A 14,276-nucleotide genomic window follows, 5' to 3' on the forward strand; every position below is an offset into this window, starting at 1 on the left:
CTCTCGGGTGGGGCTGGCAATGAGGAGTTTGGGGTGCTGGCAGCCTGCCCTGGGGCTGGGGCCAAAGGACTCCCCCCCCCCCCCCAGCCCTTTTCCTGCTGGCGGCACACGGAGCTCCAGGGGAGGGGCCCTCCTCTTCCCGCTGGCAGTGGCGAGCGAACTCCCAGAGCTGGGAGAGAGGCTGGTGGCAGCCCTGCACTCCTCAACTTGCTCCCCTCCCCAGTCCCCATCCACCCCCTACCTCTCTCCTCTCCAGGCCCCTGCTGCATGGCCCTTTATAGCCTGCCACGAGGCCACGCAGCTTAGAGAGAACTTAGAACTGGAGTAGCTTCAAGAGAAGGGACCTCTTCAATGCTTGATGGCATGAGCTCACTCAGATGATATTACCATTCCTGAATCAGTTTTGGCCAGAAAGAGGCAGAACAGGATTGCAGATGCAATCCCTGGGCATTTGACACAAGTGCCCTATCAGTCAGCCCTACTCTTCCCATACTGCAGCTGACTAACTTTAACCCAAGTGCCTGCAAAGAAATGGAATAGCAAGGCTCCATTACAAGGACTGTCAACTAATACGAAGAACTACTAGACTGTCCTTGCTCTTCCATGTACCAGCTGAATCAGAGGGCAGATGGAGGCATCACAGCCTGTACTGCTAAACTGTATGACTAAGGTAACCAAATTTACACCTTCCTGAAGAATTATGAACCAAGCTGCCATTAAACAGAAACTGCATCAGTTAAGTGGTTCTCAAACCAGTGGTATTGGATCCGGCCCACATAACACGTCATGGGCCGCATATGTGGTCTACAATGGTAACTAGGTTGAGAATCACTGAGTTAAGACCTTTACTGCAGCCATGACCTCAATGTAAATGAGAACAGCAGTACATCTAAAAGCCAAACTGAAGAAGTGATGCTTCCCATGACATTGCCGAGGTGCAGAGGTTTTACAAAGGGCTTTTAATCTAGCGTGGCAAGCAGTTTCTCTTGTTTCTGGTATAGAAAATTTCCATGACATGCCAATGTAGGCATTAATAGGTGCCTCCAAGGTACATAAGCTGCTTTATAAACATCAGATGATTAAGTATCCTGAAGAAAACATTAAGACATTAGCATTTATTTCCCTGTAATGGAAAGGAGAGTTTACCTTAAGTTGTCCCACAACCATACTGAGTATACAACTGTCAGGCGTGGGCTGATGGTCTTGTGATGTGATGCTGTGCTGTATTTTTTGAAAAGGAAGGCTCTACAATGAGAAGGAAAAGAACAGGGTGAGCAGATAGGAAGTGTTCCCCTCCTTGTATAGTAAATTCTAATACACATTTCATGTAGGAAATCAGTTAAGTGCAGTGGCATAAGAAGCTGAACTAGTTTGAAAATAGACATAAGTTTACATTCTCACTGCCCTAGAAAGATGCAGGTGGTCAGCCACTGCGTACCTGTGTTTTTCCGAAGACTTTCTATTAAAGAAAAAAAAATTAATTTTGCAGATAAACAAATACTCCATAAGCCGCATCTCAAAGTGGAAGTCAGATTTAGCAGCTACCCTTTTAATGAAAAAAAACAAAAAAACCCAAAACCTAGTGTCTCTGGAATGACAACTTGGACTTGTTCCTTCCAGCCCTGCGAAAGGCTGCAAGAAATCTTCACCAGAGAGGCACTTATAATTAATTATGTTATTGTAGGTTCTCATGTCAGAGTCCCCATTCTCTTCTCCTTTTCTTTCCTTTTTGTATTCCACTTTCTAGCATCTTCACTCCTTTTATCTGTCCCTCCTCAGTTATTTCAGACACATGGATATGACGGCCACTGAATACTACCAAGCTACATTCAGCTAGGTTGACCACAATCAGCTAACCCATTTTTAAAGGTGTTGAACTCTGTCTCCATCAGCTGCTAAGGAATGTTTAAAAATCACTCACCTTTTTTCTTAATCTTACTAGACAGCGCCTTATGTTCGCTTTATAAATGAGGTGAAGCTCTGTTCAATATGAACTTTCATACTCGTAAGAGCAGAATTTGAAACAAAAGCTGTGCCAATATCACTGAGGCAGGTGGCATGCAATTTGGAGATTCAATACCCAGTGCCCTGCCAGTAAAGACCACAAACACTTTTGGTTTCTCATTAGTATAGTGGCTCCCAGCAGAGGGCTCAGAAATGTCAAGTTTAAATCAAATGTACCTGTAGGGGGAGCTTCTTGGTTTCTACATGGGAGGAAATGCTTCCCTTATACTTTGGAAACTGGTGCTTTCTTTAATATAGTCTGGTTCAGTAAGCACCTCACATGTGAGCAGCTGAGGAGCACTAGATTTGAGAGAAAAGTTGGGCATGACAATTATATTGTTGGTTTGTAGAAGGAAATAGTCTACCTATAGCTAATACAGCAGATTTATTAAGTTCAGCATCATACACAGATCATCTTTGAGGGCACAATAAAAAGCAGCATTTAGTAGCAGGTCAACAAAAGCCCATGTTAGTGGCAGTGAATTTGTGCACCCAACGTGTGGCAGAGACTCTAGAGAGCAGACGTTTGCTGTATTTGTGATAATGTGGCTGCCTGACACCAAGTGCTATGGTTAGGTTAGACCAGGACATTGATTCAAATCCCCTTGCCTATTTTCCTCTTAGCCTCACTTTTTGATACATTTCCCCAGGCTGAATCTCTGAGATTTTAGCAGAACCCTGCTTGCTTTGCAATGTCCCCAGAGCTCCTCATCTGGCCCAACAGACCTAGTGGCTGCTAAGAAAATTTGCAGGAGATGGACTGAAGGGGTTTCACTGTAAGATGCCATCTGAGTTTATGATTGCTGCTCCTCTTATATGTGCTGTTGTCTTTTTAGCACAAGTGGTCCTATGTATGCTTACGTGCTTTTCACTTACAAAAATAAAGATTTTAAATCCAAAAAACCTTCTTCAGAAATACAAGAGAAGAATCATGTAAGATTATTCTGTGAGTTAAGGCAATAGACAAGGATTCAGGAGATCTGGATTCACTTCTGAGCTCTGCCAGACTTCCTGTGACACCCTGGGCAAGTCCCTTAATCTCTGTGCCTGGGGCTCTGGCTTCACAGTGTTATTTAGAGTTAGCGATCTCCATGTAAAAAAACCACTCCTTTTTTTCCCAATGAAGATACAGCCTTCACTCCTGAGCTGTAAAATGGGGATAACACTACTTCTCTTCTCCCACCTTGTTTTTATTTAAATTGCAAACTATTTGTAGCAGGCACTGTCTCTCACTGTGTGTCTGCCACTAGGGCCCTGATCCTGGGAGGTGCCTCTAGGGGCTACAAATAAAAGAGTCTCAATTAATCATAACAATTTTGAAGACAAAGTTAGGTTCTAATGACACCTGTGCTACCCTGTTGCCATTCATGGATTTGCACAAGTGTAACTGATTGGAACTAAGTAAACAATTCAGTTGATGCACAAGAAATACAGGCCAGGTCCCTCTCAGCTGCGTTGGCTCTGCAGGACTAATGGGAGCATTCACAAAAGAAACTGAGCATGGAGTGAAGGTGCTCAGCACTATCCTGCACTCCTCAGGCCCTTTCAGAACACAGGAGTTTAATTCCCCAAACTCAAAATGCTGGAAAACCAGGATAAGGAATTACAGTGACACTTTGCACAGAACACAGACACAGCCTTAACCATCCCCTTCTCTAGTGAGTCCTTCTAGGGAAATCACAGTACCTGGCATGTCCCTCAGACTCTGCCAACCAGCAGCAGAGTACAGTGAGTGTCTGCTGGCTTGCATGAATAGCAGGTCTGATTGGGAGCTGAGCAGGGCAAAGAGAAAGTAGCAGGTTTGGTTAGGGAGAAATAGGATACTGGTCTGTTCCCAGATCCGAGAGAGATATCCACATGGGACAGAGTTAAGGCTGTTTGGCGATATGTTTCTACTCTATATAGAATTTTATCCTGCCCTCATCATCAGAGTATCTGAGTGCCTTCCAGCAGTGCATTAAGCAGCGGGAGAGAACTATATGTGCTTAGTTCCTGTGGGAGTTTGTTTCACATTCTTGCACTGGCCCTTTGGCCCTCAAGAAAGCTCCACCTCCTGCACAGACAAGCTTTTCAGTGCTGTGTGGGACATGCCACCTTAACTCAACATTTCCTGAGTCTCCCCCACTCGTGCTTTTTCCCATACTGCTAGCCTTTGCGTAAAGGGCACGTAAAGGGAACTTTAACTCCACATATCCTGGTGTGCCACCATTCCAGTTCTGGGAATTAAACTCTCGAGGGACACAGCCCAGTGATTTTTGGTGGACACTGCCTACATTGTTTTAGGCTGGGTCCAGGGGAATCAGCAGAGGAAGAATCTGCGCTCACAGCTGTTGAAATCTCAGATCAGCACCACTTTCCGTAACTCACCTGCTAAATGGTGTGTTGGGGAGACGGGGGGAAAGGTTAAATCACTGAGCCTCTGATTCATTGAGCTCTTCCTTGAGAAGCTAGAGCCCAACTTCCCCCTCTGGATCAGGCAGGGAAACTCCCCTGCAATGATGCTCACAAGAAACCTGAGGCAGGTGGTGTCTCTACATTTTCACACGCAAGAAAGGTCAGTCAACGGGCCAGGTTTTAAATGCCAGTTGTCTGAGTGGTGATCACGGTCACTTGTCTGGCCTAAATTTTCAGCTGGCCTGGGGATGCCACCTAGATTGGTCTTCCTGCTCCTACCTGGGGAGCCATAGTGCCTTTCCTTTCCAGTCAGGGACAAGGGAACACCAGATCCCCAAAGGCAGTTTTATTTTGAATTGGAGAGTCCAAACAGTATACGATAGAACTGACATGAATACTTCCCAGATTGAGATTTAGTGTTTGAACAAAACTCATCAGCATGGTCACATTCATAGAATCATAGAAGATCAGGGTTGGAAGAGAGCTCAGGAGGTCATCTAGTCCCACCCCTGCTCAAAGCAGGACCAACCCCAACTAAATCATCCCAGCCAGTCCTTTGTCAAGCTGGGCCTTAAAAACCTCTAAGGATGGAGATTCCACCACATCCCTAGGTAACCCATTCCAGAGCTTTACCACCCTCCTAGTGAAAGAGTGTTTCCTAATATCCAGCCTAGACCTCCCCCACAGCAACTTGAGACCATTGCTCCTTGTTCTGTCATCTGCCACCACTGAGAACAGCTAAGCTCCATCCTCTTAGGAACCTCCCTTCAGGTAGTTGAAGGCCACGATCAAATCCCCCCTCACTCTTCTTCTGCAGACTAAACAAGCCCAGTTCCCTCAGCCTCTCCTCATAAGACACATGCCCCAACCCCTGATCATTTTCGTTGCCCTCCGCTGGACTCTCTCCAATTTGTCCACATCCTTTTGTGGAGGGCCCAAAACTGGATGCAATGCTCCAGGTGTGGCCTCACCAGTGCTGAATAGAGGGGAATAATCACTTCCCTCGATCTGCTGGCAATGCTCCTACTAATGCAGTCCAATATGCTATTAGCCATCTTGGCAACATGGGCACACTGCTGACTCATATCCAGCTTCTCGTCCACTGTAACCCCCAAGTCCTTTTTTGCAGAACTGCTGCTTAGCGAGTCGGTCCCCAGCCTCACGAATCCAAGAGAGAACTCCAGAGCCACCCTTTGAAAAATGTCATGTCTATAAAAAGCACTGCTGAGGGTCCAACAGTCTGTTGAGCTATCATACAGCAAAGCCATCTAAGGTGAGAGGTTTGGGCTGGAGGTGGAATTGTCAGCTGATACCTGCTGAAGTTCACCTTGTTTTTGAAGAGACTAGCTCTTCTAGAGCAACCCACAGCAAAAACAAAAACAAAAAAACAAAAAAGCCACCCAAATCCCAGACATTGGAAAACCTCCTCAAACTTCCACTGTTCAGAACAGAATCAATCTAACAAGCTTGGACTCCCATGGATGCAGACAAATGCTAGGTCCTGTTCAGATAAGCTCTTTGGGAGAAGGGATTTTTAATGCAAGAACTCCTAAAGCTTGAAACTGGGCTGCCTTCACCTTCCCCATTGTGAGGGAGGAATAGCTCAGTGGTTTGAGCATTGGCCCTGCTAAACCCAGGGTTTTGAGTTCAATCCTTGAGGGGGCCATTTAGGGATCTGGGGCAAAAATCTGTCAGGGACGGTACTTGGTCCTGCTGTGAAGGCAGGGGGACTGGACTCCAAGACCTTTTGTGACGAAGTAGGACTGTTCTTAATGTTTTCTCTGAATATTGTGGGGTGCCTCAGTTTCCCCTATGCAGTTCTTAAGTATCTAGGTGGTGGGATAAGGGTGTATGATCGTTCCAGAGCCCTAGAGGGCAGGTTGGTGCAAGGGTCTGGACACAGAGAATGGCCAACACCCTGTTTCCTGGCAACTGATGGCCTGGGCCCTTCCCCCCTGCAAGGTGAGAGCTAAAGGGTTGGAGAACAAAGGAATCAGGTGACCTCCTGGCCCAGGAAAGGGACAAAGCCCAGAGGAGGGGGGACTGAAGAGGGTTTCCGTTTTGTGCTGGGTGGTGGAACGCAGGGAACCCCAGGGCTGGAGTCTAAGTTCTCTGCCCCCCAGAAGGCCTTGACTGAGGGATCCTGGTTGTACCCACAAGCTCTGTTTTAGACTGTGTTCCTATTGTCCAATAAACCTTCCGTTTTACTGGCTGGCAGAGAGCCACAGTGAATCCCAGGAAGAGGGGTGCAGGGCCCAGACTCCCCCACACTCAGTGACGCCTTTCAAGGTCCCTTCCAGTTCTAGGTATATCTCCATACTAAAAAAAAAACAAACAAAAACAAAAACCCCCCACCTTCCTCTATTTCCTGTACATTCAAGTACAGACATCCTTCAGATGTGCTCCCCAACTCCATTGTAGGAGGTCAGTAACCAAAGACTATTTCTTGAAGAAACATCTTCCTTTCTAAAGGATCAGGTTGCAGAGTCTTCTGGAGAGTTGTGGAATAAAGAGAGTCCCACAATAGCAGGACTCTGCAGCACAATCTCTAGAGGAATTGGAGTCTGCACTCATAGGCCTTGTATGTGCTACATTAACTGCATGAGCCAAATTGCAAAACAGAAATTAAGAGATTACGGGGAGAATTAAACAGCCCACTCTCTGCAATAAGAAACTGGGACTTTTAGAGTTTCAAAGCACTATTTTCTGGAGTAAACGAACTCCACAAATTGACAAAACTGGGAAACTGTCTGCAGACTTTGGAGATGAACTAGGGAACTAGTTGCATCCGATGAAGTGAGCTGTAGCTCACGAAAGCTTATGCTCAAATAAATTTGTTAGTCTCTAAGGTGCCACAAGTACTCCCCTTCTTTTAGGGAGCTTGGTTTTCACTTGACAAGAGAATTACACGTTACCTGTTGTCAGCAGCAGCGACTTTCATGCTGAACGTGGATGTTTAACATTGATTCTGCATTCCTGCAGACCCTTGATTCACTAGAAGCAAGCAGTGTCCCCAAGGGACAGCAGAGCGTCTCTAGAGTTGTGAGTTGCAATGGATACCGGAAATCCAAGTCCCATAAAAGCAATACTTGAATACTGCGTCATCACCTCTGAATAAGCAACAGCTACAGAACTAACAGAATCTTGTCCCATTTATAATGTCCCAGCCAGTCCAAGAAGTGAATATCTCAATGCTGTGAGTCTCAACTAGTGGACTGCACTGTGTGTTTTCTAATAACTTGTCTCAGGAAAAGCCAAGAAAATACATTCAGTGAGGTGAATACCCCGAACAGCCCAATGAGAGAGAATCCTGTGACAGAAGAGAAACTCAAACCTCTCTTACGAAATAGCTCAGAAGTGGAAAGGTTTCCCTACACAGAGTGCTAGGAAACATGTTCTAAAGCTCCTAAGTCACTCTGGAGCTTAAGACCCATTTTCAAAGTTTAAGCTCTCAGTCACTGCTGAACATGTGATTTAAACACTTTTGAAATTTTTATCTTCGATGTAAGAAGCAAAACAATTTAGATCTTTAGAGCCGTTTCCCAAAACATTTTGTTTAGAAAAAAAATATTGCATAGACTTACGGAGAGTTTTTCAACTATAGCTGTTTTGCCCTGGCATTGCTGCCCTTCCCAGGTAAGGCATGATGCATCAATCTGAAACAGTCAAAACAAATTTGGTCACAGCCTGCTTGGAAAAGTAAATAAACTATTTCTCTTCAATAACGCCAGCAAGGGAAGACTTACCAATGCTATGCATGCACACAGATTTAATCAGAGCTCAAACTGACTACACTTAGCTTCCCTAGGAAAAGTGAGGCATGTAACTGTTTGCATGGTTCTCTACAAAGCAATTAATTCTGTTATGTCAATTATACACTTGCACTGCCTCCTGTAGCTAGCTCAATGGATTGCCAGTACTGTTAATAAGGGTAGGAGTCACTTACTACTGGCTGCCAAGGGTACAAGGTAAGGAAATTAGTTACCTAAAGGGAGAGGGGAAAAAACAAATGCAGATGGAGCAATACAAGTAGTAATTGGTTTTTCCTGGTGGTCTGTGGGATTGGGTAATGACGACACTTCATAATCAGAATATATCAGTCAAAAAAGCTGCTTCAATTGGGTCAGAGCAGGTGGTGTTTTTTTCTGGAAACTAAAGGAGGACAGGAAGAGAAGTAAAGGACATCAGACACACCCAGAACAGATGGAGAGCATGAAGAATTTATGCTAACAAATCTGGTACAATTACTTACAGAAACTTAGAGATTAGAAATAGACATGTCCTATCAGGGCCCCCAGTTCATTTCAGGAAAGGCAAAAAAACTTTCTAGAGAACCATTCTAATACTTCATCCAGTCTGGTTTTCAAGCGATTCAGACAGCTTCCATCTCTGAGCCCTTCTAGCCTGTAAGAGGCAAGAAGCTTGCCCTATCTGTGGTCCACTAAAGCTGCTTCCCATGAGCACCAGAACAAATGGCCACTAGAAGTTAGTTTCAGAGGATGCAGTCAGAACAGTCTCCTGTCAGACCAAGGCTATGACTACACTAAGAGCTTACCATGGCACAGCTGAGCTGCTGTGAGCTCTCTAGCATAGCCATTTTAAACCAAAAGGAGAGAGCTCTCCCATCGACTTAATTAATCCACCGCCAATAAGCAACGGTAGCTGTTTTGGCAGAAGACGCTCTTCCTCCAACAGAGCGCTGTCCACATCAGTGCTTAGGTTAGTGTAATTTACGTCACTCAGAAGGTGGCTTATTCACACCCGAGTGACACAAGTTATACCAACATAAGTAGTAGTTTAGACATAGCCCAAGAAGCGGGATTCTCTGAAACACAGAGCATTAAAATCACATGATCTCTTTCTTTTTTTTTTTTTAAATTCTTGATTTAACTGAGCTTTACAAAGCCACAACCTAATTGGAAATTTTGCACTATTGCAATTTTTATGTTTAGAATCAACTGAATTATAAGTGCAGTTTTTAAAGCAGTTTTCAGTGTCATTAATGGTAGGATTTCTTGTCTGAAAACCACAAGAAACTGGTATAGGCAAAAGAACATTAAAACTGTATTTATTCAAAACGTCTCACAAATCCATATTGGTACAAAATCAGTGTGTCTAAAAAAAGCTTGCAATTTTAAAACAGAAAAGTGTTTAGCATTTCAAAACAAAGTTCAAATTTGTAAAAGCTTTCTGTGAACAAAGTTTTATTATTAATTTCATAATGCAACATTTTAAACAAAATTACAATGCATGATCCAAAAATCTTAATTTAGTTACCTGAGAGTTCCATTATTCAAACTGACTGAGGGGGCTTTTAAGGCTTTCAGAATTTAAATGCTCAATAAGGAAATAAGAAAAGTCAGCTTTGAAGACCTATCTGTTCTCCAGCAAATATCAGATTGCACTAAGCTGAGTGATGAAAACAGGTTATTCAACACCAGTAGAAGAAATTGGAGCTGTTAAGAGTTGCAATTCTTCTTTCAACGTCTTCTTTCTTTGTTTTCAGCCAGGCTCTTTACTTGAGATTTCCATCTCTGAATAGCTGTTACATTTCTCAGTATTTCACTGGAGAAAGTAACTTTCTGAAATAAAGACAACAGTAACCTGCTATAGCAGTTACTGTCAGCAGAAACCCATTAAGTGCTGATTGCTCTGGTGTGAGTGGAACCTGGCACATGCAGGGATCAATCATATTTTACAAAGTGACATGGCATTAATGCACGATCATAATGCTTTCAGAACATGCACCACAATTTTAGTCAGTAAATTTATTCAGTCTTTCAGACTTCAACAGTTTCAGCAATTGACCATGAATTCCTCGCTACAGAACTGAGGGCTATTGCTATTGAGAGCCACATCTAAAGCAATGCCTCAGCACCCCACTTCACACAGGTATTTGTCACCTTCTGGCAGAGACTCAACATCCTGTTTATACTGTTAGCAGATTTTCATTAACTGGCCACTTTGAAGAAGTACTCCACCTTACTTCAGGAGGTATGACAAAAAGGGCATAGTCAATATGATCTGATATTCTCTCCTTCAAAGTTTCCTGACCGTAAATTTAGCATATGTGCGGATCAGCCATGTTATTGGCAAAGATTTCCTCATCTTAGCCATATTGGCTGTCATAAGACTAGTCATATGGCACTTATATCCATGCACACCTTTTGACTATCACTAGCGGCTGAAGTCAAATACTCAGGCAAATGCGATGAGATATCAATGCTTGTCATACAAGTAAACAACTTGTGCCTCATCAATAATCATAATACACAAGAGGTTCCTTGTAAACATTATATGACTCCATCTGAAAAGGATCTGGGGATGACAGTGGAGAACAAGTTGAATATAGTCAATGTGATACAATTGCAAAAAAGGCTAATATTCTGGGATGTATTATCAGAGTGTCATATGTAAGACATGGGAGGTAACTGCCCTACTCTACTCAGCACTGGTGGGGCGTTAGCTGGAATAGTGTGCTCAGTTCTGAACACCACACTTTAGGAAAGATGTGGCTAAACTGGACAGAGTCCAGAGGAGAGCAACAAAAATGATAAAAGGTGACCAGACCTATGAGGAAAGGTTAAAAAAACTGGGCCTGTTTAGTCTTGGGGGGGAGAGGGGGAGGAGAAGAGACCTAACAACAGTCGTCACATACGTTAAGAGCTGTTATAAAGTGGACTGATCAATTGTTCTCCATCTTCACTGGAGGTAGGATAAGAAGTATTGGGCTTAATTTGCAGTAAGGAAGATTTAGGTTAGATATGAGGAAAAAAATTTTCTACCTGTAAGGGTAGTGAGCTCTGGAATAGGCTTCCAAGGAAGGTTCTGGAATCCCCGTACCTGGAGGTTTTTAAGAACAGGTTGGACAAACCCCTGTTACAGATGGTCTGTGTTTACTTGGTCTTACTCAGTGCAGGGAGCTGGATTTGATGTTGTCTCAATGTCCCTTTCAGCATCACATTTCTGTGATTCTATTTGGACACTCGCGTGCTTAGTTTCTAAAACCTCAGTCTCCTCTTCAGGACACATCCAGTCACTGCAAATCCTGGGGGAGCAGCATTTCAATCTTTCTGACTTGTGACTGTTCAGTACATCAGAAGATGGTACTCCTTACAAGGACAGCACCAGCTATTACCTTGTCAATTGTGTGTTCTAGTTTGTGGTGTTCTCAAAACAGAAGATGAGAAAGAGGGCCTGGGGGTGGTCTTTTTTGGTGCTGATGAACATTAAGCGTGAAACTTAACAGAAAACTCCGTGTAAAGTCAAATTCTACAGAAATGAGTACAGAATAGTCACTTCAACTGTTTAAGACTAAAATGAGAAGAAAGTAACTTTAGTAAATGTAAATAAAACACAGATGTAATATTTTTCAAGGTAATGATTTTATCTGACTTGCTGTACTCTGCACAGTATATCACCTTGTTGCTTCCAAGCTGTTTATTCTAGTGGTTCATATTTAAGTTAGTGAAACACTTGTCCTTTCACTTGAGTGTCAATCACTATAACAAACTGCTTTCACATAACCAAGATTGGCAATATCCGTGGGTACTTAAAATATGCCCTGTACCTTGTTGAGCTGCCACTTAGGACTAATTCAGTCAGGACCAAGCAGCTCACAGGCCTCAGAGGGCTTATGCTCAAACAAGACCATTTTTTATTGTTTTTTCAAAATATGGCCAACACCACACTAGCCACCCAATTGTCCAGGTGATGAAGTGATCGCCTGTTGAGTGCTTCAAGGGATGACCTGTTCATCCATTATCCCATCAAGTTACTATAGTTTAGGCTTGAAATTAGACAAAGGTTTCTAATAATCAGAGGAGCAAAGTTCTGGAACAGCCTTCCAAGGAGAACAGTGGGGGCAAAAAACCTAACTGGCTTCAAGACTGAGCTTGATAAGTTTATGGAAGGGATAAATATGAAAAAAGCTGCCTACAATGGCATATTGCCAATATGTGACTGCTAGCAGCAAATATCTCCAATGGCTGGTGATGGGACACTAGATGGGGAGGGCTTCGAGTTACTACAGGGTATACTTTCCCATGATGGTCTCTTCTAGATTTAAAGTCTATAGCACACACTTTAAAAAAAAAAATCTTCACTGAACTTTTGAAACACACACACACACACACACACACACACACACACACACACACACACACACAAAATGAGCCGAGTGGCTCTGTTGTATGCGAACCAGAACTCGAGTAGACTAAAAGCAAAATGAAGTCCGTTTCTAGATACAGATTCCTAATGCCCTTTGAGAGTCAGCATAGAGCTCAGATGATTCAGAATACCATCTATTTAATTTTGGTTCCTGTATGACCAAAGCCTTAGTCTACTTTTTTTAAACGCCTGTTCCTTTAGCAGTCACAGGGCAGACTGACTCAGATGCCTTTCTGGTTTTTGCTTCATTTCTGGAGAAAGGAAACAGTCTGGCTTTTTTGGTATGGTCTGAGGGCTCTGGATATTTCCTGAGAAAGAGGTATTTGGGCTTGGTTCTTCTTTTGTCAGAGGACACATGAGAAGGACTTGTCATAGGAGCGCGTGCCCTGGCTGTATAGAGCAGGTGGAGAAGTTGTTAAGCAATCCTCTAAGTCTGAGCCCAGTTCAGGAGATCTCAGGAAGACAAACTATTGGCTACTGAAGATTCTGGCTGTCCTTGCACATGGAAAAAGGACCAAGCGTGAATGTTCGGTGATTAAGAGCCCAAGTTCTGTAGGGATCCATAAGGAAGATGCAACTGCTGAAAAAGCTCTGCCTCAGGGTCTTTTGTGGACACTGTGAACATAAATAGAAGGCCGACTTACCTGTCTGGGTCATTATGGGAGAAGTTGTGGTAGGGAGTCCCAGCGGATAGTGGATATGGTAGCTGGAGCAGGGGCCAGAGGAGCAGAGCAAGAAGCAGAGGTAGCTCAGACAGACTGCTGAACTCTCGTGCATCCTTTGGAAAAATAGATGCATCTTCTATGGCGCTGCTATACAGGGGATGCAGGAACTGGGGCATCCACCATGCCTGCTGATACCTGCATTGTGAAGGGCATGGGGCAGACACTGCTCATGGAGGTGGCACTGGTAGGGCTTTGAGGGCACCACTTCCTCCATTGGGCCTGTTCTGACCACTCTGGCCTGCTTGCAGAAGGAAGCTGCTACCTGGGTCCTGTTGCTGGGTGAAGGGGCTCCCCCCAATGCACAGCTGAAGGGGGGAGCACCAGAGTGTACACGTCCTAGTTGTGCTGCCTTTGTTACTTCAGTAGTTTTCTCCACCCCTCAGGAGCTTTGGCTGAGGAGTGGCTATGGTGGAGATGGGAGCTGGACAGCTCCAGAGGGGTTTAATTTGGGGACCCCCACAAAATAATTTGGAGCAAGTCAGGAGTAAAATTTTAAATTCTTGTGCTCTGAAGAGAAATACAACATGAAGTCTGAGAACTACATGCTGCAGCTACCAGGCACAGCTGGGACTTACCAAGCTCCATCTGATTGCCAAGTCTAATCCTGCTTCCTATGCACCCATGAAAAGGAAAGCTCACAGTGGGAATGGAAAGCCTGGATGTGAGATACAACAATTTAATCCCTATGCCACTGTTCACCACTTGGTGAACAGGGAGCTTTCCTAGCACCAGCCTATAGGCAAAGGGAGTCACAGAAGGCAAAACAGAGTAGAGAGTTGCTAGACCTCCGACATGGCTCCACTCTGTGTTTGAATGGAAAATGTATATGAATAGGCTTTTCAGGTATAATTGGGCCCTACCAAATTCACGGCCATGAAAATTGCATCACTGTGCAATCTGGTCTCCCCACCCTCAAAATCTGGTCTTGAGTGCTTTTACCTATACTATACAGATTTCATGGGGGAGACCAGCGTTTCTCAAATT

At 44.0% G+C, this 14,276-nt stretch overlaps 1 protein-coding gene across 8 annotated transcripts in view; it reads right to left on the bottom strand.

Moving 5' to 3' along the window:
• The window catches only part of NUTF2 (nuclear transport factor 2), a 51,099-nt gene that overhangs the window by 10,414 nt on the left and 26,409 nt on the right, over positions 1–14,276 (bottom strand). For 6 of the 8 annotated variants that reach the window (XM_043495167.1, XM_038368741.2, XM_038368742.2 and 3 more), the window contains 2 exons: positions 7,983–8,054; positions 1,147–1,245 (listed from right to left, as the gene is read on the bottom strand). In XM_043495167.1, coding sequence (XP_043351102.1) covers positions 1,147–1,245; positions 7,983–8,054 — 171 coding nt within the window. The remainder of the gene's footprint in view (positions 1–1,146; positions 1,246–7,982; positions 8,055–14,276) is intronic. The other 2 variants (XM_043495164.1, XM_043495165.1) reach the window with 2 other exon arrangements.

The sequence above is a fragment of the Dermochelys coriacea genome, chromosome 12 (genome assembly GCF_009764565.3).
Source record: "Dermochelys coriacea isolate rDerCor1 chromosome 12, rDerCor1.pri.v4, whole genome shotgun sequence".
In the NCBI taxonomy this organism is placed as follows: domain Eukaryota; kingdom Metazoa; phylum Chordata; order Testudines; family Dermochelyidae; genus Dermochelys; species Dermochelys coriacea.